General features: G+C 41.0%; 1 protein-coding gene across 5 annotated transcripts in view; it reads left to right on the plus strand.

Annotated features, from left to right (window-relative positions):
• The window catches only part of LOC111139298 (zinc finger protein 512), a 30,884-nt gene extending 7,187 nt beyond the window's left edge, over positions 1-23,697 (plus strand). Inside the window, exons 3-14 of one of the 5 annotated variants that reach the window (XM_022491537.1) lie at positions 3,946-4,130; positions 4,757-4,852; positions 5,150-5,233; positions 5,896-6,020; positions 6,544-6,630; positions 7,040-7,138; positions 7,764-7,931; positions 10,455-10,649; positions 16,196-16,297; positions 17,265-17,327; positions 18,324-18,422; positions 21,674-23,697. In XM_022491537.1, coding sequence (XP_022347245.1) covers positions 3,946-4,130; positions 4,757-4,852; positions 5,150-5,233; positions 5,896-6,020; positions 6,544-6,630; positions 7,040-7,138; positions 7,764-7,931; positions 10,455-10,649; positions 16,196-16,297; positions 17,265-17,327; positions 18,324-18,422; positions 21,674-21,982 — 1,612 coding nt within the window. In that variant the 3' untranslated portion in view covers positions 21,983-23,697. The remainder of the gene's footprint in view (positions 1-3,945; positions 4,131-4,756; positions 4,853-5,149; positions 5,234-5,895; positions 6,021-6,543; positions 6,631-7,039; positions 7,139-7,763; positions 7,932-10,454; positions 10,650-16,195; positions 16,298-17,264; positions 17,328-18,323; positions 18,423-21,673) is intronic. The other 4 variants (XM_022491538.1, XM_022491539.1, XM_022491540.1 and 1 more) reach the window with 4 other exon arrangements.
• The last annotated feature ends 1,690 nt before the right edge of the window (positions 23,698-25,387 follow it).

Below are 25,387 nucleotides of genomic sequence, written 5' to 3' on the forward strand. Positions count from 1 at the left end.
GGCAGAGAGAGAGGAAGGAAAGCAGGCTCCCCGCTGAGCAGAGAGCTTGACTCGGGGCTCCATCCCAGGACTCTGGGATCATGACCTGAGCGGAAGGCAGAGGCTTTAACCCACTGAGCCACCCAGGCGCCCCTGTTGTTGTCATTGTTAATATTTTCCCAGCTATTTACCATTTCTTTTGCTCTTCTTCATTCTGAAAAATCCAGATTTCTCCCGGGTATCATTTTCCTTCATTATATCTGGAATAATTTCCATTAGCATTTTTCATAGAGCAGGTCTATGAGCAGGTCATAGAGCAGACAACAAATTTTCTTTAAAAAAAATTTTTTTTTAATCTGAAGAAGCTAGATGTCTAAGGGATATTTTTACTGAGTATAGAATTTTAGATGGGCGGATCTTTTGTCTCAGGATTTTAAAGATGTTACATTATCTTCTTTTCTTGGTTTCTGTTGAGAATTCTGTAATCATTTAAACCATTGTTCTTTATATGTAACATGTCATTTCTTTGTAGCTGCTTTCTAGATTTTTCTCTCTTAATATCAGTTTTGAACATTGTCGTTAGGATGTGTCTAGGTGTGTTTTTCTTTCAGTGTATCCAATGAGTATTTGTTGAGCTTCTAGAATCTGTAAATTTATGTCTTATTAAATTTGGGTGATTTTCCACCATTATTTTTTTCAAATGTATTTTTGTGCCACAGTTTCTTTTTCCTTTACATCTGGACACCGTTTGGTATTTTTTTTGTTTTAAACGATTTTGTTTATTTATTTGACAGAGACAGAGATTATAAGTAGGCAGAGAGGCAGGCTGAAAGAGGACGAAGTAGGCTCCCTGCTGAGCAGAGAGCCCGATGCAAGGCTCGATCCCAGGACTCCGAGATCATGACCTCAGCTGAAGGCAGAGGCTTAACCTACTGAGCCACCCAGGTGCCCCAGCTTTTGATATCCTTAAGGTGTTAAGTGACACCTTTTGATATTGACTCATAGGTTGTTGAAGCTCCGTTGACTGTTTTTCAGTCTTTTTTCTCTTTGTTCTTCAGAGTAGATAATTTCTGTCTTCAGGTTCACACACTCTCCTTTGTCATCTCCATTCTGTTATTGAGCCCATTTTGTTATTATTTCAATTTTTTTTTTCAGTTCTAAAATTTCAATTAATTCTTTTTTATGTTTTCTTTTTTTCTGCTGAGAAGTCCTACCTTTTCCTTCACTTGAATTGTGTTTTCCTTTATTTCATGGAACATAGTTATAATAACTGCTTTTTTTTTTTTCCCCTTAAGATTTTGTTTGTTTATTTGTCAGAGAGAGCGCAAGCAGGGAAAGAGGCAGGCGGAGGGAAAAGCGGGCTCCCTGGTGAGCAAAGACTCAGTCCTAGGACCCTGGGATCATGACCTGAGCTGAAGGGAGACACTTAACTGACCGAGCCACCCAGTAATACGCCCAGTGTTACAGGCGTCCCTGTAATAGCTGCTTTAAATTTTTCATAGTTCTAACATCTTGAGGTTGACATTTGTTCATTATCTGTTCCTTTTGGAATTATGCAGATTTTCCTGCTTCTTTGTGTATTGCATAATTTTGCAACTTATTCCCGAGATTGTGAATGTTATTTGTATAGACCTTGGGTCTTTTTAGAATCTTCTGGGGGATCACTGCTATTTTTATTTTAGCAAGTAACCTGTTTACTGTTCAGACCATAAGTTCTGTCTTGCTTTCTAAGGGCATTGGGTCAGTCTTAATTCCATTTTTGAGTCTTTGCTATGATGGTTTAGGTCGGTCTTGAACAGTGCAGGGGTTTGACTGAGACTTTTTCGGGTGTTTCAAGTCTTATTTCATTTCTCTAAGCTTTTGATACGTTGGGTCTATCTTTTACTAGCAGTTCAGGGGTTATTCTGAGACTTGTGCAGTTTGTTCAAATCTTATTTCTCAAAGCCTTTGCTAAGCTGGTTTTGGTATGCTCCAAACATATGTAGTTCAGATTAAGCTGTGATTTGTGTGGATTCGTACACAGAATTATGGGATCATCTTCTTTGCCTGATTCTTCTTCACAGTTCCCTCACACATTTTAGTCTGTAGAGACACTTTTCCTGGTTTCTGTGGCCAGAAAGAGAGTTTCTGTTGCAATTTAGACTGCATGCTACTCTGCAAATGGGGCCCACCCTTATTGCATTGCCGCATGTGAGGGAAAACAAACAAAATGGGGCAACACACCCATGTGAGTCACTTCTCCCAGTTTTGACACCTCTTTATAGTCCACCTACTTTGTTTACTTTTCAGAGTCCAGGATTTTCAGTTGTAGTCAGCAGGAGGGATGAGCTGTGGTGGCCTTATGCACCACGGCGGAATTTGTCATTTTGGATCTCATGTGCAGAGAATGGAAAATCATTCTTCTCTGTTCGTAGCATGCTGACATCAGTCCCTGTTGTTTTTTGTTTTCCCTGTTTCCATTTCCATTTCCTTCCGGAGACAACTGTGTTAGCAAGTTTGATATTTGTCCTTAAATATTTATGAATCCTTATAAAATAGCCAGTGTTGTTTATGGTGTGTATTTAATTTACCAAATTGACATTAAGTCTTGCTCTTTCTTTATTTTTCTTTTAAAGACTTACTTCTTTTTGGAGAGAGAGAGAGAGAGCAGGCACGCACACAGCATGCATGCGAGAATGAGAATGTGCGTGTACACTTGGAGGAGGGGGTGAGGGAGAGGGAGAGGGAGAGAGAGTGTCAAGCAGACTGAGCACTGAGCACTGAGCCCAGTGCAGGGCTCCATCTCACAGCCCTGAGATCATGACCTGAGCTGCTGAAACCAAGAGTCAGATGCTTAGCTGACTGAGCCACCCAGGCACCCTATTTCTTTTTCATTCAGCAGTATGCTCTTTTGGTTATGTTCACGTCTCTATGTGTGGAAATGGTTTATTGCTTCCAACAACTACCTAGTATTCCATAGTGGGCCTGTATCATATTTTACTAACATACATTCTTAAGAATGGTCACCTGTGTTACTTCCATCTCCTTATCTCAAACCTCCACGTGATTCTTATCAGCTCTACCACTGAAGTGTTATCTTGAATTTGTCAACTTATCTCTGCTACAGAACCTTAGTTCAGGTCCTTATCATCTCTTATCCATACTGTTACATTGAGCTGCTAGCCCTTCTCCCTGTATTCACTCCTCCTCCATGGGTCATTTTCCATACAGCATCCAGAGTGGTCTTTCTAAACCATAAACCTAAGGCAGGCCTCACATGGATCTTCAGCTGGAAAAGGGATGTCTCGAGGTCCTTGGACCACACTTTGAGAACTGCTGCTCCTCTGTGCATTCTGAACGACCTAGTTACTGATGAATGTTTCTTAACTACATACTGATTGGTCTTAGATTTGGGAATTTGGATCCAGCTGTATACCAGACTTCTCCAGCCAACTTACCTTAGATAAGGTAGCCCCTTTAAGGCTGGGAGCTAAGAATCCTGTTGCCTAAATAAGACAGGATAGTGCTGACACAGTGTTTAGGGAAGATGGATCAGACTAGGGCCCTACAAACTCTGCTTTTCCTTCTTTGTTCTCAGGGATAGTATTTAGTTACTGTCCCTCTGTCAGAGAAATTGGGAGGCCTGGACATACCTGGTTACTGAAGGATCTTCTGAAGGATCAAAGAACACCCTATTACTTTCCCTACTTTCTTTTCTTTGATCAGTCTAGAAAAGAGTGCCTACTTGGGCTCCAGAGTGATCATTAATGTGGACTGCTTTTATTACAATGAAGTGTAATAATTTTATATGTTGCCTTTGATCATAACTGTTGTAATTGTTAGAGTACAATCTCAGGTCTGTTTTTATTATCAGGCTTTTTAGTTTTTGCGTAGGTAACCAACTTGTCTTCTTATGATATAAAGAATTAATAGGAACTTTACTCCAGATCCTCCTTTGTGGTATGTCTATTTGTTTCATATTACTAGCAGGACCCAGTGCTCCATAAAGGATAATAGTTTCCAGTACACTATCCCTCACGATGACTCCTTAAGTGGTTCATCATCTGCCTCATCATGTGAGCCAGTGAGTGATTTTCCACCGTCCTTCCGAAAATCTACCTACTGGATGAAGATGAGAAGGGTCAAGCCAGCTGCTGCTTCCCGTGTCGAAGGTATCAGTATCTCTGTCTTAGGTCAAAGGCAGAGCACTCTCTAGGTAGCTGTTGTAAATCACATATGTGTATCTCACATTTATGCTAGGCTGCCACATACTATTCAACTTTGTGAACTCTCCTATTTTAGAGTGAAATTCTGCTGATCTCACTCCTCTAGGTTAGACTGGTGTCAGCCTTCCCTCTTCACATGATTTGAACTTCTTTCCCATTGTTCAGGTTTGATCCTCTGCTGAAGTTTAGGGGCTGGTGTAAGGGCGATTCTGGGTATCATTGTCTTGGTGGGCATAGTCTCAAGGGTCCTTAGTAGCCCTTTATCTGGAACAGTTCTACTTCCGTGTTAGCTTTGAATCAAGATCAAAGAAAGCACATTGCCAGAAGGCTCTTACTATTCATGGGGATCAGTTGATCACTTGGGTGGAGAATAAGAAAAAGGGAAAAGGGGAGGTTGAGTGAGTTAGTGAAGTTTTACCAACTTCCCTAAAAATGTCGGACACTTCTGTGAGGCCTGTGCTCACTGACATCTTCCTCTATGATGGTCTTGTGACTGAAGTTTTGAAGGCAGGCCAGAGAAGTTCACTTGTAAACCACACTGAGGGTTTTGTTTGTTTTGTATGGTATTTCAGGGTCAGGTGGAGTATCAACCAAAGGAAAAAGGAAACCCAGGCAGGAAGAAGATGAAGACTATCGAGAATTTCCTCAGAAGAAGCATAAACTTTATGGTAAGGGAGTAATTTTGCTCATTCTCTTTCCATGGGTGCCTGGGCTTTATTCTTTAGAGGTACAAGAGAGACCTTGGGTTTTGGCCCTTAAAGCACTGTTGAGCCCTTTGATTTTTTGGCATGGAATGGCTTCCATCCTGCCTGACTCTACCAGTTTTTTTTTGTTACAACTTAAGGGAGTCTGTTGGTTGAGGGAGTGGGGCACAGGGTGTTGAGAAGATGAGGGAGGAGATTTTGGTAGTAGAGACGGGGTAGCAAAGTTGATATGTCGGGCTTCAAGTTTCTGTCTTGCGTCAGGGAGGAAGCAACGGCCTAAAACTCAACCTAATCCCAAATCCCAGGCTCGTCGTATTCGGAAGGAACCACCAGCTTATGCAGCAGGTATGTTTTCTGTTGGAAGCTTTGGGGTATCTAGTTCTCACACCCTGTCTTTGTTGTTGGTGATGGTGGTTAAGGGATGATGTAGCAGAGAGTTTCTTTAAGGAGGCAGTTACTAAGGGCATGGGTTTGGAGGCCTGTCAAACTCTTGTGGAAGGTTTGGCTCTTAATTGGTTTTCTGGCCTGCCACCATCTAGTTAACTTCTGCAAGCTCGGTTTCCTTGTTTCTGAGTGGGATAATGAAGGCAGTCAGAATTTTCGTTGAGATTAAATAGGATAAAAACATTGTACAAAGTTTCAGGCGCACACAGGAAACACTCAGCAAACCGGCTGTTAAATATCTCTGTATCCCATTGTTATATGCGGCTATGAAAGTGTTGCCCATTGTGGCTTGTACCTCAGTAAAGCTAGGAAAAAAAACATTGCCCAGTTCCGTAAGCCACTGGGCTTTTGAGTGGTGCCCAGATGGTTTTTATCATGGGAAAATGAGTAGGTGTTTCCTCACTGACTGAGAAAAAAATATTTCTAGAAATTATATGCAGCGAGTCTTTTCCCCAGGAAGGGAACAAACCATTTTTATGGTACTTTTACTAAGTTTCAGGATTGTGCTTTTTGTTTCAGGAGAATTCTGCAGATTATGAGGTGTTCCTTTTTCTCCTTTGTAGGCAGTTTGGAGGAACAGTGGTACTTAGAAATTGTGGATAAAGGCAGTGTCTCCTGTCCTACCTGCCAGGCAGTGGGGAGAAAGACCATAGAGGGCTTAAAGAAACACATGGAGACCTGCAAACAGGTTAGAGATTTTGTGGCATTTTGTGACAGTTGTGCTCTTTCCCCATACCTTAGCTCTCTATTCTGTGTCGGGTGTGCTGATACCTGTGGAGAAGCAGCAGCATTGTGTTAGAAGAAAGACAGAGGCTTTTGAGTCCGACAGACTTGGGTTTGAATCTTCACTCAGCCACTTATTTGTTGTGTCATTTAACTTTTTCATGTGTGGGCCTCGGTTTTCTCATTTATAAGAGAGAGAAAATAATTTTGTGCAGTCCCTGAGAGGAGAAGAAAAAAAGAATACATGCAAGGGGCCTGTTCCATTACTTGGCAAATATTGGCACTTAGTAAATGGTCGTTCTTTCAAAATGAGTTGCTTTTCCTTCTTTGTCCTTGAGGACATGACACTGAGGTGGTGGGATTTTGAGATGCCTTGACTGTCGAGTTTGGGAGTGAAAGGAGATACGGTCGAGAATCTGAGTAGGACTTTTTAACATTCTATTTCTCTGTTGAACAGCCTGGCACTGAGCAGTATTTCTTCCTCGTAGGAAATGTTTACTTGTCATCATTGCGGGAAACAGCTTCGTTCCCTGGCAGGGATGAAGTATCACGTCATGGCAAATCACAATAGCTTGGTAAGGTGTCTCCTGTCCCGTATGAGCCTGCGGGGGGTTCGCATGTCTTTACATAGATGAGTTTGGATAACCCCGTGGGGGTGACTAAGGCTCTGGGGCTTTGCAGGCATGTAAGAGCACCCTTTTGATAGAAGAGTTATGTACAGTGAAACCGTTGTGGTGGGTATTTTTGTGTTTACGTTAGCCCCAAAGTTTCGTCTCCTGGAAGCCAGAGGCTCTGAACTCTTCCTTGCACTGCATTTGCTTCCTTGTCTGTCTAGAAGATGGAGAAAGCCAGGAGTCAGATAACTAAGCTTCATGGGCCTCGGCTTAGGTGCTAGTCCAGTCCTTGATTCTCCTAAGATACCATTTTTGTCTGTATCTATCTTTTCTGTGAATCATCTGCTCGTTTGCTTCTCTTGCTTTCTAGCCCATTTTGAAGGCTGGGGATGAAATAGACGAGCCAAGTGAGAGAGAACGGCTCCGGACAGTTCTGAAGAGACTGGGCAAGCTCAGGTGCATGCGTGAGGTAAGAGCCCGGGGGACAGCATCTCCTTCGGCCTGGAGTCTCGAGTCACTGTCTTTCTGTTACTTTCTTCCATTTCTTCTCCTTCTCTCTTGTAGACCTGGTTCTGTGTCACCTTCCAGCATTAAGACTGGCTCCTGCTTTTCCAGGTGTTTTGAATTCATTAATAGTTCTTTATTTTTCTTTTGCATCTCCACAAACCTATTTTTCTCCCCTATTCCTTTGTTCAAAGGGGTTCCTTTCCCACCCTTCTTTAGTGTGATGAAAAGGCTCCTGGTAATCTCCCTGTGAGGAGCTCTGGCATCGCTGGCTGTTTGGTTGCTGCTGGGGTGGGGTCGAGTCCCGAGCCAGCGAGGAACCTCTGCGGCAGAGGAGACGCACAGTGCTAGTGGACTGGATGCTGACTGAGCTGACAGAACGTCGCTCTTGGTGGCAGACAGGACAGCTGTTAGGGCAGGGACGAGGGACAGGGAAGGGTCGTGCTAACGGGAAGTGTTGGAGAGGGTCTAGCCATGTCGTAGGATCTATTTATAGGATGTGGTGGCTGAGTCTTTTGTGGCTGTTTAGAAATTGAGAGATCATGTCAAAAGATGAAAGATTATAGTTCAGGCCTCTCTCCTGTGTTCAGAGTTGCTCTAGTAGCTTCACCAGCATCATGGGATATCTGTACCATGTCAGAAAATGTGGCAAAGGGGCTGCAGAGCTGGAGGAGATGACCCTGAAATGTCACCACTGTGGAAAGCCATATAAGTCGAAGGCTGGACTTGCGTATCACCTGAGGTCAGAGCATGGGCCTGTGAGTACTGATTACTTTCCAGACCCTGTTTGGGGGATCTGTTTCGTGGTGACTACTAACCCTGACATTTCCCATACCTCCTTGGTTCCTCATTTGTATCCCCTTTTAATCTTTGAATGCTTTTGTTTTCTCTTGTTTTTTCTTGGTTCTCTTTTTTCTGCCTTTTGAACATAATTAGCTTAGAGAAATCAAAGTTCAGTGTATAATCTGTGCAGAAGTAGACTCATTATTATCTTTCTAAAGCTTAAGGCGCTCCCCTTTAGCTAGAAATTTTGTGGACATCTCTGTCCAGCTGGATCTTCCGTCCCAATTTTTTTGTCTTGACTTTTTTTTTCTTGATTTCTAGGCTTGCCCTACCTCATTTTTTTTTTTCTTTTTAGAGTTCCATTTCAAGGTATAATTTACATATGGTAATTAATATTCACCCTTTTTAGTGTATAGTCATAAGAGTTTTGACAAGTATATACAGTTGTGTAGTCACCACCACATTCAAGATCTTGAACGATGTGACCACCGATCTATTTTCTGTCCCTATAGTTTTGCTTTTTTTCAGAATATCATAAACAGAGTCATACAATGTATAGCTTTTTGAGTCTGGCTTCTTTCACTTAGCATAATACAGTTGAGATTCATCCATGTGTTGCATGTATCATTAATTTTATTTCTTTTTATTTCTGTCTAGGATTCCATTGTATGGATGTTTCACAGTTTCTTTATCCATTCACCAGTTGAAGAACATTTGGGTTGTTTCCATTTTTTGGCAATTATGAATAAAGCTGCTATAAACATTCACATAAAAGGCTTTTCTGTGAAAACAAATTTTAATTTCTCTTGGGTAAATACTTAGCAATGGGAATGCTAGGTCAAATGATAAATACATGTTTAAAAGAAACTGCCAAACTGTTTTTCAAAGTGGCCATTTTGCATTCTCACTGGCAAAATGAGAGTTGCAGTTTTTTGTGTCCTTGTTAGGACTTGCTATTGTCAGTGTCATTTTTTTCTTAATCCATTCTGTTAGGTATGCAGTGGTATTTCCCTGCAGTTTAAATTTGCATTTCCCTAATGACTAATGACATTAACCATCCTTTCATGTGCTTATTGGCAATGTGGGTCCTTAGTGAAGTGTCGTTCCTCTTCAGTGAAGTGGCCATTGAAAGCCTTTATTATTGGAGTTTCATTGTCTTACTGTTGAAGTTTAAAAATATTCTGAGTTTTTTCATGTATTTTGGACAGAAGTCCTTTACCAACTACATGTTTTATAAATGTTTTCTCCCAGCTTAGCTTTTCATTTTTGGATAGCGTTTTTCAAAGAGTAGAGTTCTTAACTTTGATAAAGTTCATTCAATTTATGTTTTTTTTCCTTTTATGGATAATGCTTTTATTGTATCTAAGATATGTTTGCCCAGCCCAAGGTACAGTTTTTCTATTGCTGCTCTAAAAAAAAAAATCACAAAATCAATGGCCTAAACAACACAGCTGTATTAACTCAGCTTGGCCGGCCAGAAGTTCAGGTATAGCACAGCTCAGCTGACTCCCCTGTGTAGAGCCTCACCAGGCTGGCCTCAAAGTGTCAGTAGGGCTGTTCCTTTCTGGAAGCTCAAGGGGAGAATCTGTTTTGAGGCTCTTTAAGATTAAGAATTGAGTTCCATGCTCACTTCTTGCTTGCTATAGGCCAGGAAGTGTTCTCAGCTTCTGAGGGCCATGTGCATTCCCTGGTTCCCTTCATCGTCATGGCAGCAGACGTAGTGAGTCTCTCTCATGCTCTGAATCTCTCCTGCCTTTTCTTCTCTCACACCTCTCCTACTTGATTTTGGACTTTAAAAATTAGATCTATACAAGGTACCTTCCCATCAGCATGCAGATTAGTGTTTGGTTGGATAGCTGATGACTGTAGCCTAGCCAGGGTGACACATCAAGAAACCGTCATACCCAGGCTTACAAAATTTTCGCCCTTGGTTTCTTTTAGAAGTTTTACAGTTCTGTGGTTTACGTTTGATTCATTTTCAGTTGATTATTTTTTATGTAGTATGAGATATGGGTCGAGGTTCCTGTCTTTGCACACAGCCATGTCTTGACCTTTTTTTTTTTTTTTTTTTTAAAGATTTTATCCATTTCACAGAGAGAGATCACAAGTGGGCAGAGAGGCAGGCAGAGGCAGAGAGAGAGGAGGAAGCAGGCTCCCCGCAGAGCAGAGAGCCCGATGCGGGACTCGATCCCAGGACCCTGAGATCATGACCTGAGCTGAAGGCAGAGGCTTAAGCACTGAGCCACCCAGGTGCCCCCATGTCTTGACCTTTAATTAACCACTTTGACTTACCAAAACAACACATTTTATCCTGAGAAGTTTTTTTTTTTTTTTTTTTAACCAACAAAATACACATTAAGGTGGTGGAACTTTATGCTAACGGTTAGCAAGCTAGTAAATAGCTTTTGATACTTAGAGTAGGAAGGATGGCCTTTAATCATTGGCTCTGATGGAAGCCACTTCTCAGGCCTGTGTTCTGCTATGTCTCATTCTTGCAGATCTCATTCTTTCCAGAGTCAGGACAGCCAGAGTGCTTAAAGGAGATGAGCCTGGAGCCAAAGAGTGGCGGTCGAGTTCAGAGGCGTTCTGCCAAGATAGCTGTATACCACCTGCAGGAGCTGGCTTCTGCTGAACTGGCCAAGGAATGGCCCAAGAGGAAGGTGCTTCAGGATTTGGTACCTGATGACCGGAAGGTAAAGTAGAGACTTTAAGTATTAATGTCGAACCGTGTCTGCTTCTGTGCTCACTGTGTATGGAAAACTGAATGTGCTGGAGTGCACGATAAATGATATTTTGCTTCTTTATTCTTAGAGATGGAACATGAGTGTTTGGATTCTTGTGGGTCCTAGAGAGACAGTCTGTTTCAGAAGTTCCTTAAGGAACCTTCTTAATTTTGGACTACTTCCAGAGGGAATTGGCATTTCCAGATTAGTTTTTTGCCTAGTTGTTGCCCAGTGTGTTTCCACTTTGTTAGTTTGTGTGTAGTGGTTTATATTTAGTTTTGATAAATGCTTGCAACTTGCTTTTCTGGCCACAGAACTCCTCTCCCTTCCTACTCTGTTTTCCAAATGGAAGCTTATATAAAACACCAGTATGTAAAATAACGGACAGCAGAGTCGCTCTGAATAACCACGGGGTAGTGAACCCAAAGCCTTGTCTACTTGGCCTTCTTCTTGATACTTTAATCATTCCCTCCATGGTCGCAAGCGTATTTCTGCGGGGTACAGAACCCAGCTTGGAAGCCTTTGGTTTAAAATAGATCATAGACCAGAGGAACATTATTTGGCCAAGAGGAGACAAGGGGTATATGACTTATGGGAGTAGTCATGGGAAGGACTTGGGAGGATCTACAGTGAGGATTGAGATTAGAGCTAAGGACCTATTACTCTCCGGTATGGACAAGAATAGTTTAGATTCGGCTCAGGGCTTTGACTCATGTGAGAAGAACGTCATATGTTAAAAGAAAATGGGTCAAATCCTAGAAGTTAATACCTCTTACTTGGCCTAAAAATCAGTCCTACAGGTATCCCAGGAGTAGGGTCCTGTTTTTGAATATCAGAGCATCCTTTCTTGTTTTAGACTTACTGCTGCTTTCTTCCTGTCACAGGCTAAAGTATATGGTTATCTAAATTCAGTTTAAATGTGGATTTTGTACAGTGGTGTGTGTATGGTGATATTGTAGACCATCTGGTTTCACTGTGCGTGGTCCGCAGAAGGAGAGGGTAAAGCAGGCTCCCCGCTGAGCAGGGAGCCTGATGTGGGTCTCAATCCCAGGGCTCTGGGATCATGACCTGCGCCAAAGACAGACGCTTAACTGAGCCACCCAAGTGTCTCATTCCAGTGTTTCCTGATACAAATACAAGCAGTGTTGTCTAGGAGGAACTCTTGTGTTTTCCTTTACTCTCACATCAACTGCATGCTTAACAAACTTCTGACAACAGGTGTGGGGGTTTTTCCCATACAGACCAATTTTCTAACACCACCTGGGTGTCCCTCAGATAATTCAGGTCTGACATTATCTACCTGGAGTTGGTGTCAGATCCTACAAGTTAGGGGCTCCGTCCCCCACAGAACTGCTCTGATTTCAGGTGCCAGTCACAAGTCTCAGGTTGCTACCTGTGTGTCTGACTGGTTTGGCTATAAATCGGGGTTCCCATAATCCCATCCTTGGTTTCGATAATTTGCTAGAATGGCTCACAGAACTGGGGAAACACATTTACTGGTTTGTTATAAAGTATATAATAAAAACCTATAGATGAATGATAAGTTGAAGAAATAAATAGAGTGAGGTCTGGAAGAGTCCCAGGAGGAGGAGAAGGAGCCCTGTGGAGTTGGGGGTACACCACCACCTTGGCAAATATATATTTATACGCTAATCAATCTAGAAGTTCTCTGAACCCCATAATTTTGGGATTTTTGGGATTTTTATGGAGGTTTTATCCCATAGGCATGATTGATTAACTCCATTTCTAGCTACTTTCCCTCTCCAGAGAATGGGGAATGGGTCTGAAAGTTCCAAGCTTCAAGTCATGGCTTGGTCCTTTCTGGTGACTAGCTCCCACCCAGGAGCCTACCGAAAATTGCCTCCTTAGAACAAAAGATACTCCTGTCACCAGAATGTTCCAAGGAATTATGACCTCTGTGAAATACTCGTATTACTCAGGAACTTTGGAGTTTTAGGACCTCTCTGTCAGGAACCAGGGTCGAAGACTAAGTGCTGACAGGAACTGAGTGCAGAGACCAAGATACATTTTTTATTATTTCACAAATTATATATTCCATTTTGAAAAACCTTTTTATTTGGGAATAATTTTAGACTTGCAGAGCTATTGCAAAATTAGTACAGAGTTCCCATATGTTCTTTACCTGGCTTCTTCTAATGCCAGCTCCTTACATAACGAATGACATAGTATCCGATCAGGATTCCATCATAGGACACCATCAGGATCTCCATTTAATTCTCTTTACTGTCTCCTTAGTGTCCTCTCATCTGTTACAATTCTGGCTTTTTTTGGGGGGGAGGGTCTTTTGTGCTCTTGACTCTTTTCAAGAGGATGGGCTGGTTATTTGTAGAATATCCCCAGTATGGATTTGTGTAGTCTTTTCTCGAGATAAGATTGAGGGTCATATGTTTTTGTGAAGAATACCACTAAAGCAGTGTTGGCCCTTCTCAGTGCACTGTATCAGGAGGGTTATGATATTGGAATGTCTTTTTACTGATTATAACTTTGATCACTTGATGAGGGTGTGTGGTCAAGTTTTTCTCCAAGGCAAAATTACAGTTTTCCCCCTTATAATTAGTGAATATTTTGTGGGGGGATTTACACTATGCAACTGCCCTTCTCTAACCATACTTCTGCCAACTTAACATAGTATCCGTCACTGCAACAATTAATGGTTGTTTGCCTAATGATGTTTAGTGTTCCCATTGTTTCTTCTGCAGTTATTAATTGGAATTCTGTGAGAAAGATACGTCCTTTTCTTCTGTTACTCTGTTTATATCAGTATGGACTCAAGGATATTTTATTATAGCATCATAATATGGTGCTGTTATTGTTGGTCATTTTGTGGCTCAAATCATCTCAGAGTTGGCCATCAAGGGCACTTCCAAGTGGGCCCCTGTGTCTTTTGGACATGCCTCTATCATTTTTTTTGGAGTACTTCTTAAATTTTTGATACCACGAGATGCTGTAGGGTCATCTCATATACTCCCTGCCCTAGCCATGGAATCAACCATTTCTCCAAGGAATGCTGATTTCTTTTATTGAAGAATATATTTAAAAACCAAGATTTGAATGCTAGGTGTATTTATGCCTGCCGGGGTGTCAATGCTTCTGGGCCTTCTTGGTGGATAGAGCTAAAGTTACATGAGAGAGAGAGTGTGTGTATGTGTGTGTGTATCCATGGGGCATATGTCTGTGCATATCCATATATATATTCATGGGTGCATACACACACTCTGTGTTTTTTTTTTTTTTTTCTTTTTTAGATTTCATTTATCCATTTATTTAAAAGAGGGAGTGAACGAGCGGGTGAAGTGGGGAAGGGCAGAGAGAGTGACAGGCAGACTCCACACTGAGTGCGGAGCTCAAGATCACGACCTGAGCTGAACTTAAGAGTTGGATGCTTAACTGAGTGCACCACCCAGGCCCACGCTCTCTCGTGTTCATTTCTCCGTCTGTCTGTATGCATATTGAAGGCCGTGATACCTTCAATTCCAGTCCAACACCACAAGTTTCATTCTTGCCTTCCTCTGTGCTTATTTGTAACTCCTTTCTCCAACAGTGAGAGACCTGGCTCTCATTGTGTACAATATATTTACTTATTTGCCTAATTCTAGTTTAATACAGTTTTACAGTTGTTAACCTACACCCCTGTAAAAAACAGATTTGCTAATTAGAGAACAGTAGTCGTTACCGTTCTTTTCATCTTTGGCCTCATCCTATATAATCGGAGTCCTATTTTATAGTTACTTAGATTGTCCCCCCCTCCCCATTAGGTTTCTCATTTGTAATCATTAGGTTCATATGTTACTCTAATTACACTTTGGGTCCCCCTACATCTTGTTTAATTGAAACTAGTCATCTATCTTGGGGGTATGGGAAACATTACCATAGTTCTAAAAGTCAGACCTGTAGTAAAGTCTTCTTAGAGAAGGGCCACTGCCCTCTTCCCAGTTCCCAGTTCCTAGAACCCTTTTATTTCCATCCTGTTCCCACCCTGCTCCCCACAAAGGAAAACACACTCAGTAGTTTCTGGTTTGTCCTTCTTATATTTTTATGGGATGGATGGCCAGATGAGGCGTATTTTCTTATATTCTTTTCTTTCTTACATAAGTACTTTTCTGTACTTGGCTTTATTTCACTTAAAAGTATATCCTGGAACTCACTCCGTATGTGTTCATTGAGATTATTCTCATTTTTTTATAGCCGCATAAATATGATAGTTTATTATATGAATATAGTAGCTTATATAAATATTCTGCTATCACTATAAAAGGATTTTAGATGGACCCATATATACTAGCTGCATATATATAAAGCCAGTTCTGTGCTCTGATTCCTTTTATAGATTTCCCAGAGATTCTTTAGGGTGACTTCCTTACTACCTCTTACCTCTATGGGCTTTGGTTCTGTTTTTCTGTCTCAGTATCTGTTTCAGATACTTATATTTTTCAAGCAGGAGGATCGTTTACTTCCTGGAAATATAGCTATTACCTGTGGTGAACTTTCTAAGAACTGTCTCTCCAGGTGCTAGCTGTCTCCTTTCTGGAAACTACAGTTGTTCTTATAAGAAGAGACTAAGTTGTGTCAAAGCACATGGAGCAAGTGTGAGGAATAGTTAATTCTACTTGGGCGGCAGAAGGAAAGATTGTGTGTTCCATCCCCAGAGTTCTCTCACATCTTTGTTTCAGGTCGAACCTCAGTGTTTTTGTTTGAATTTTTGAAATACCAAAAATTGGGGCGCTTGGGTGGCTCAGTTGGTTAAGCGTCTGCCTTTCGCTCAGGTCATGATCCCAGGGTCTGGGGATAGAGTCCTGCTTTGATCCCAAGGAGCCTGCTTCTTCCTCTTTCCTCTGTGCCTCCCCTGCTTGTGCTCTCTCTTGCTATCTCTTTCGCTATCTCTGTCTCTCTCTCTCAAATAAATAAATAAATAAAATCTTAAAAAAAAAAAAAAAACAAAATTAACATGACACCTTTGAAGAAGAAGGAGAAATGCAGAGGGGCAGGGAAAAAACATTAAAACTGCTCAAAATTCCACCACCTAGAGACGACTACTGGTAACATGTTCATTTATAGCCTTCTAGCCTTTTCCCCAGCTACATATATTTCTACTGAATGTATTATATATGTGTGTATATATGTGTACCCTGTAAGTATACGTGTGATAAGTACATTTTATATATAGTACATATTTGTATCCCTTTTATGTAACAAGTGTTTTAACTGTATAAATGCTCTGTCACTAGCTTTTTCAAACTATAGATGAAATGTTATATCTGAAAGGCTCCTGCCCTCTGTTAAAAATCAGACTATCCTAACATTAAACAATAGACAGCTATACTTACCAGTTTCAGGTAAATTTGTATTTCACGGTCTCACATACTATAATTTTTTTTGCATATGAACGTATGCTTGTTGAACTCCAGAATTAAATAACCTGAAGCATTGGGTGTGAAACTTTTGGGGTATTTTGGTTGGAAGTTGGATTCCTCCAATAAATGTTTCTTGTCTTGTAGTTAAAATATACTCGCCCTGGGCTACCTACCTTCAGCCAGGAAGTCCTACACAAATGGAAGTCAGATATCAAGAAATATCATCGCATTCAGTGCCCTAACCAGGTGGTTCTTTCTCATTCATTTCTTCAGTAAATGTTTATTAAACTGCTGTTACAGTTATTTATTCATCATGACAAAGTACCTGAACCTCAGTGGCTTAAAATATCAATTATTGGATTTGTTCAGAATTCTGTAAATCAGTAATTCTGCTGGGGCTCAGAGAACATTCTCCTGTTGTACATGGCATCAGCTGGGATCACGTGTGGGTTGTATTTAGCTGCAAGCTGGGACGGGACCTGAGTGTCTAAGATAGCTCCCGTGCAGCTAATTCAGCTGGGAGCTCGGCTGTCCCCATGGCCTCTCTCCATCAGGGTGTAGCGGGTTATCAGCAGGGTGCATGGCAACTGACTTCTCAGAGTATTCCAAGAACATGAAGGTAGAAGCTGAAGATCTCTTAACGCCTAGCTTCAGAATTTGTTCTGCATCATTTCCATGACATTCTGTTGGTCAAAGGACTCACAGGGTTCACCCAGATTCAGAGGGAGGGTAAGTGGACTCCACTTCTCACAGGGAAGAGTGGCAGAGAATTTCCAGACATCTTTAATCTACCACAGAGCCATATATGCTCATATATGCTCCTATCCTTCCCTAAGTAAGGAGCAGACAACAAGAAATATGAGACACATTTGTATTGAAGAAAGCAGATTAAAACAAAAACAAAACAAAATGAACTGTGCATTTTTGTTTCTCTAAGTGTTAAAGAAAAAGTACCAGAGAAGAGAGTATCTAAAGCTTTTCTGAACAGCTTGTTCACCACTTTTTTTTTTTTTTTTAAATCTTTCCTTGTTTGTTTGTTTTTTTCTCTTTGCTTTTGTGGCTTGCTTGTTTGTGGATTCTTTTCCTGTTCGGTTTGCAATGCGATTTATTGGGCTTCTTCCACACGTAGGGTTGGTCAGTGTAAACGAGCAGGTGGCTAAGAGAAGGACGAGGTTTCGTATAGTCTTATATTATTTCTTCTTCTCTTTTGCAGGGTTGTGAGGCTGTCTACAGTAGTGTATCAGGCCTTAAAGCTCACCTGGGCTCTTGTACCTTGGTTTGTAACTTTCTGAACAATTTATCTTAACATGACCTCTAAAGTAGTCTGATAACGGAAGAGAATTCAGTTTAGGTGAACAGCTAGTTGTCCTGTTAGCTGTTATCTTCAGAGGCTGGTTTAGCTTTTTATGTCCTCAAGATTCTTGATCTATTACTGGATGGGATGCCAGCATATGTCCAAGATACAGAAAAAGCCAACATAACCTTAAATCTTATCAATTAAAGTATTTGGAAGAAAATATTACTAATTTTGAGTCTCTACCAAGGATTTAACTTCTTCCACCTGAGCCTCTCCTGCCTTGGGCCTGGCCCGTCTTATTGGGCCTTAAACTTTCTATTTTACCTGTGCTTATCTGGATTGGTGAAGAGCCTCTAATCCCATCTGAATTGTACTGGCCTCTGGGGACGAGAAGTAGACTCTGTCCCTGGGTGTCAGGCAGACAGCTGTTCACCTCACTGAATCTTTTCTGTGTTGACCCAGGTGCCATACAACCCACAGCTATGGGGACTGCTGCCACTTAGTGTCTGAGTCCTTAAACTGGGCATTATGGATAATACTTCTCTAATTTTGGATGTCCAAGGCACTCTTTGGAGCAGTGGATTATAGTGGGAAGAATTATATACATTGGTGCCTCTGGTGAACTTCAGAAGTTTGATCATTTGGGAAGAGGAACCAAGAGAACCTGGAAATGAAATGACAGAAACAAGGGAAGATAGAAAAAAGTGTGACGTGTTCTATAATACGAGTAGGAGAACTTCAGGTTGTGTTGAGGGGGTGGGAAGATTACGTGTAGAGTTATATTAGGATAGATTTGTAATGGTGACAGTCTGCTCAATCTGGTTTTCCTAAATATATTGCTGTTTGGATTTTCTTCCTTCCTACCTTTGCGGCAGTAAAATCCCCTTTTTGCATCTCTAATGATCCCTATACACGACGCAGGTATGTGTTCCCGAATTTACCAGTAATTTCCTTTTCTTTCTCTCTTGAAAACAGGGAAACTTTGTGGCTGGAAAATACAAGTGTCTTCTGTGTCAAAAAGAATTTGTGTCAGAGAGTGGTGTCAAGTATCATATCAACTCTGTCCACGCCGAGGTGAGGTCCCTGCTTTCCCACCATGTTTTTGTAGTCCTGTGGAACCCATACATATGCCCCAAGAAAGGTGGATTTTGTGCGTTTTTATGGGCTAGGACTGTCGTAAAGTAACTCAAAAGTGGTTACCAGAGATGAAGTTAAAATACTTTGTAAAATTACGTGCATAATTGTATTTTTCTTTGAAAGCATTTGAGCTCACTGTAAGTGTGAGCATCCCTGAACTCTTCTGATTCTTTTAAATTCAGTGAAATCAGGCACTTGGGCACCTTTTGCTGAATTTACACCTTTGGAATTCTTGTTTTACACCTTTGGAATTTACACCTTTGGAATTCTTGTTTTATAGCCATCTCTGTACTTCTGTTTTCTTTTATTCTAATGTCTTTGAGCAACCTGTTTTTAATGTTGTTTCAGATGCTGCAAAGAAACAACTATAAAGGGCATTAGTGAGACAACTGGAGAAATTGGAATATGGACTTGATTAAATAATAGTAATGAGGCAATATTCATGTTCCCAAATGTGATCACTGTATTGTAGTTGTACAGGAGAAAGCCCTTGTTCTTAGGCAGATTTGTGCTGAAGTTGTGAGGGATGAAATAAATCTGCAGATAATTTGCAGATGGTTCAGCAAAAGGAAGAAAAGCAGGAAGAAGGGAAGAGAAGTTAATCCTAGTACAAATCTAGGGTTCATTGAACTCTTGCCACTTTTCTTAAGGTTTGTAAATTTCCAAAATTAAAGAATCAGTTCTGTACTAAAATGCTTTAAGGTTCAGAAAGTCAAGAGTTTTCTCTTAGGCCAACTTTTTAGTAATACAGGTGAATAGAGAAATTGTTTCCTGCATAATTAAATACCTGTATTGCAGAAGTTAAAGGAGTTAATTGTGCATTCTCTTGGAATATCAATTATCAAAGGATCAAACTTCTGAAGTTTACTACAGAAACTGTTGTTGCCTGATAAGGAAAAAGAGTGAGCACCTTTAGCTGTTCTCTGGCCTCACATTCTTAACAATGTGGGCTGTAGTTAGTGTCACCAAATGTGGTCCCTGTTGTTTTATAGGTTTAAGCTTTGTGAGTCTCTTTGCATATCTGAGATTTCTTCCGGAAGGCAGTCGTATCTTTTTTTATAATAATAGTGTACTTTTTCATATTTTAGGAATTACTTAAAAGATAATTGATCTTCTGACAAAATCTGGCCTTTACGTAGTTAATCTGTTTCTTCAGTTTCTTCTTAAGAAGTTGGGGCCAACAAATTTCACTTGGTTTGGGGCTTGTTCCTTGAGTGTTACTTTGATGATTTGTGCCTGTATTTATGAATTATATGGGGTGGTAAAACATTTTTACTCTCTTCCTCCCTCTTGGCCTCACATTTTCTTATACTACTTTTTTTTTTTAAAACAGAAATTTTCAAATACATGAAAATGGACAGAATAGTATAATGAATAGCCTTAGCAGACATCACTGAATGACCAGTCTTGTTTTCCTTTATAATCACACCCACTTTTCTTGTCCCTTAAAGGCTTATTTTATTTTATTTTTTTTAAAGATTTTATTTATTTATTTGACAGAGAGAGAGATCACAAGTAGGCAGAGAGGCAGGCAGAGAGAGAGGGGGAAGCAGGCTCCCTGCTGAGCAGAGAGCCCGATATGGGGCTCGATCCCAGGACCCTGGGATCATGACCAGAGCCGAAGGCAGAGGCTTTAACCGGCTGAGCCACCCAGGTGCCCCTAAAGGCTTATTTTAAAGCAAATTCTACATCCATGTCAATTGTTACTGCTTCTTTTGATGTTGTGTCTGAAATGTAAGGACTTTTAAAAATCATCATTACACCTAAAAAATTAGGAGTGGTTCTTGAGTATTATATACCCAGTCATTATTTAAATTATTTAAATTCGCTGGTTGCCTCATAATTTTTTTCAGAGTTGGCTTGTTCAAATCAGGAGCAAGGAAAAAAAAAAGGTCCATATACTGTTTGTTTGTTTGTTTTTTCTTTTTTTGCATGTTTTAATCCAGAGTGCTACCCAGTAGAAATGTAATTTGAGTCTTGTATGTAATTTAAGATTTTCTGGTAACCACATCTTAAAAATATAAAGAAAACGGGTGAAATTAATTTATTTAATTTAACCCAGTATACCTAAAATACTATCTTTTGAACATGTCAATACAAAAATATTAATGAGATACTTCACATTTTTTCATACTAAGCCTTTGGAATTTAATGTGTATTTTTTATACTGAAAGCATATCTCAATTTGGATTAATCATTTTTCAAGAGCTTAGTAGCCATGTGTGGCTAGTGTCTATCTCATTGGACACCGTAGGTCTAGAAGTTTCCCCTTTTCTCTGAAGAAGCGGTCATTTGTCACATATGTTTACACACCTTTTGGGTTTTGCTGATTGCATTTCTGTGGTGGTGGTCCTCGGTCCTCTCTCAGATATTTCCTATAAATTGGTAGTTAGATCTAGAAGACTGATCAGATCACTTGGTTTCAGTTGAAATTCATTTCCTTCCATCCCCTCCCTTCCTTCCTTCCTCTCTTCCTTCCTTCCACAAGAATGTTTCACACTTGGATTCCATGTTCCTCAACTCTTAATTTTTTAAACTGAGTCTCAGAGAGGTTAAGTAATTTCCCCATGGTCATAGAGCTAGAAACAGTTGGGATTTGCACCTAGACGGTCTGGCTGCAAAGTTCATACCCTTAACCACCATACTACCATGAAATAAAAATCTCCTACGGCCCAGTGCTTTCTAGCTCATGAGATTTTTCTAAAGGAGATAAATGAGTGGGATGATGCTAAATGAACAGACTTTGTAGATCACTTACTGAAGTCTCCCAAATCATGTCTTAGATAGTAAATGCTTGTAATGACTACTCTGTATTGAATTTCTCCAGTTCAAAGTACAGAGTTATAAGTTATGGTTCCTATCTGTTTCCTTCTTAATGCCTGCTGCCCTAACCATGCCTTTTAGAAATTCTTCCCACACCCAGGGGAAGTTGAGTTGGCGGACTGTTGATTTCAGCTCAGGTCATGATCTTGGGGTTGTGGGATCAAGTCCTGTGTTGGGCTCCACGCTCGGCAGGGGGTCCACTTGGGATTCTCTCTTGCCCTCTGCCCCACCCCCTCCTCATGCTCTCTTTGTCTTTCAAATAAATCTTCAAAAAAAAAAAAAAAGTAAAGAATGTCTTCCCACACTCATTCTTTGTGCTCGCTACTGTGTATTGACTGGATGGTTTTTCCATTTTGCCTCTGTAGGATTGGTTCGTTGTAAACCCGACGACAACCAAAAGCTTTGAAAAGCTAATGAAGATAAAGCAGCGGCAGCAGGAAGAAGAAAAGCGGAGGCAGCAGCACAGGAGCAGAAGGTCTCTGCGAAGGCTGCAGCAGCCTGGCATCGAGCTTCCCGAGGCAGAGCTGAGTCTTAGAGTAGGGAAGGATCAGAGGAGGAGTAATGAGGAATTGCTAGTGTCGGCCTCCTCTAAGGAACCGGAGCAGGAGCCTGTGCCGGCACAGTTCCAGAAAGCAAAGCCCCCAAAGACTAACCATAAACGAGGAAGGAAGTAGGCGGGCAGTGCGAAAGCTCCTAGGAGGGTGGACGTGATGCTGTTGTCATGGGGACCTGTGCTGGGAGGACTGAGTCACGGGGGCTGAGTGAGGAGAAATGTCCTTTTCCAGCTGTTTTTGTGAGGCTGTGACTTTCTCAGCTCCTTCCTCCTGTGTAAATTTCACTGTTCTTCCTATTTATTCACTTTGGCCCCACCCCCATCCCCACCCCTTTTGGGTAGGTTTTCCTGCTATTCCTCATTGGAGTCCTCTTGTTTTTCTCTTCTCTTGCCCAAAGAGCTCCCTCTTAAGGTTAACTGTGGGCCCCTCTTGCCCTCTACAAAACTGAGAAACCCGTCTGGTTGTCCTTTTCCTTCCTGGGCTGTAGAATGTTCTTGGACTCTCCACTGATTAAGTAGTCATTCCATCATCTCGCTTATAAAACAATTCCAAATTAATTTTTTAAAATCATACTGACTTCTCATTTTGTATTTGTGATATAACAATCCTAGAAGCTAGAACTCTTGTCACTCATGTCATAAGCTTATCCTGTCTCCTCGGGAAACAGATTTTATGGAGGCTGTTTGTTCTCTCAATATGGTTTTAGGATTGAAAGTAAGAAAATGGATTTAGGATGAAAAAGCTAGAACCTCTCTACACTGGTTTTCCTGGGAAATGTTTCGTTTGTCCCAAGTAGCAGTGACTGACTGACTAGACCCACAAGCATGAAAAGCAGCCCAAACATTAACACGTCCCAAACGTGAAAATGATTGGAAAGAAGGAAGTAGAAGCAGCAATAAATACTGCCTTGACTTTCTTGGGGCTTGAGGCCTCATTAGTTGTTATGATCAGTGCCCTCTGGAAGCTTGTTTTTCTCCCCCCCGTTTTAAGGATTGAGAAATAATCACATTGCACTTGACGTTTTGACACAGAACCCTAGTGTTCCCGGTAATGCCACTAAGATTGGCAGCCAAGGTACACATTCCTTCTCCCCTGGACTTGACCTCACTTGTTACTCTACGTTGTAAGTCTTCATTTCTCCCTTTAGCCAACCTCTGTCTCTTGGGAGTTTTCTGAGAATATTGTCGTTTGTCCTCTTTTATATGTGGAGTTCTATCCTCTTTATATCTTGAGACTTTGACACTAGAGGTGGTTATTTATCTGATGTTGGAAAGAAAAATTCCTTTACTGTACCTCACGCCTACCTGATAAAAAATGTCTGGTGGGCTACTTTTCTTTAAGGCTGGCTTTCTCTGGAGCGTTGCTTAGAACAGCTCTGTTGCTGTGTTTCTAGATTCTCTTCCCCCTTTCCACAAATACTGGTCTTCTATATTCTTGCCAATATTTGTGGCACATGCCACCTAAAGAGCAAAGACCCCGAACCCTGATATGGATAAATACTACCTGTTCAAATTCTGAAAGGCTATTACTACTCTTGAGGTCTGTGTTCTGTGCCGCTCCACATAGCTTTAAAATGTGGGCTTTTGTGAAGACCACTTTCAAACAAGGGAGCATTGAAACCAGATTTGGATACTGGCAGAATAGATAGTTTTGAAACAAGTCAAGGACGCGGTCTGTCCACTCTACATTTTCCTGGGCAGTTGCACCTTTAAAAACCCTTTTGGTAGATGAGGATTGTCAGGGAGGAGAAATGAAGAAGCTATATTAATTTCTGGTGAGTAAGACTTGGGGAATGTTGGGCAATGACAAAAGAAATAAATGACTGTCGGTTAGAATGATGTTTCCAGTTGTTCATTGACTTCGACCTGCTACTCGACTCCTTGCTGACACAGCGTATGGGGGTAAGACAATGGCTAGACATGGGAGTGGGTTTGAAATAAGTACCAAATGCAGGGGTCGCGATAGTTTTTTAGCCCCTGAAATCTGCTGGTTAAAATGAGTAATTCGTTTGAGATTAAAGTGAATTAGTATAGAAAACTTGTCCAGTCTCATCCAAGGCCCTTGCAGGCACTTTAAAAAATTTTACCTTTCTGAGGCGCACGGGTGGCTTAGTCCGTTAAGCGTCTGCCTTCAGCTCAGGTCATGATCTCAGGGTCCTGGGATCGAGCCCCGCAGGCTCTCTGCTCAGCGGGAAGCCTGCTTCCCCTTTCTCTCTGCCTGCTGCTCTGCCTACTTATGATCTCTCTCTCCCTGTCAAATAAAATCTTAAATTTTTTTTTTTCCCTTTCTGAGGCCAGTTCTCAGCAGGATTCAGTAGAGAGTACCCTATTCATACCACTGAGTCTTTACATTTTAAACCAAATTTATTGGGATAATATAAATTTGACAATACTGAGTATAGCCAGGTTGTGGAGAATGTGAACTCTCATGGATGGTTTGGAACGTAAATTTGGTACAATCAGTTTGGAAATGATTTGGCAGTATCTAGTCAAGCTGAAAATACGCCCTAAGACTTAGCGGTTTTATTCCTGGGTACATAACAGAAAAATCCTCTTGGTCAGCTGTACCAGGAGACATAAACAAAGAATGATACTGTGGTATGGTTTACAACACGTAGCAGAGACTACTAGCTGTCCACCAAAATCTGCTCTCACCTTGCAGTTACAGGGCTATAGGACAAGTGGTCAGGCTATGTTTCCCAGCCCTCTAACCCCCTACCCTGTAGTGAAGGGGTAGCCAACCAGCTTCCCAGCTGTAGATCGTGAGGAAAGTGACATGTATCACATCCAGGCTAGACTTTTAAGATAGTGCATGTACCTCTATGTTTTCTTTCCTCTTCCTTGGCTGGATGCAGATAATAGAGTGTCTTTGGGGGGTGGCAGAGCACAAAATGGAAAATAGGTGATACCCTGAATCCCCCCATGAAGGACTAATTACCAACCAGGTACATCTGTCTGAAACTACTAAAGAGAAAAAAATAACTGTTATTTGAGGCATTATATATTCTTGGGTGTCTTTGTTAGCCTACTTTAATACTAATCTAAATGTCCATCAGGAGAAGGGATAAGTTGTGATAGAGTCATCCGTTGGATTACTGTACAGCTTATAAAATTAACTAGGGCTGCTTGTATCATAAAGACATCTCAAAAATAATGTCTGGGAAAAGCAAGTTACAGTGGACATGAAGTGTGCCATTTTATATAAGGTTTAAACAAAAACCATGCTCTATATTGTTTATGGGTGTATAAAAATATCTATTTCTATGCTACATAAGTATTTGTATTTAGTGTACATTTATAGTTTAATATCACATTTACATATGCAGGAATGATAAACACCAAATTTAGGACAGTGCTTCTGGGATTCAGAGGGACTACAAGTGAATTAAGTTCTTATTTCTTAAGGTTGTAGGTAGTTTGTTCTCGTCTTCTATATTGTGTGTCTGAAATACTTCGTTTTAAAAATCGGTTCTCACAACTTACGCTGCTCACCATCTTCTTAAAAGGGAACACTTTAGAAATTTCC

Source organism: Enhydra lutris, unplaced genomic scaffold (genome assembly GCF_002288905.1).
Source record: "Enhydra lutris kenyoni isolate GAN:26980312 unplaced genomic scaffold, ASM228890v2 scaffoldscaffold98, whole genome shotgun sequence".
NCBI lineage: Eukaryota > Metazoa > Chordata > Mammalia > Carnivora > Mustelidae > Enhydra > Enhydra lutris.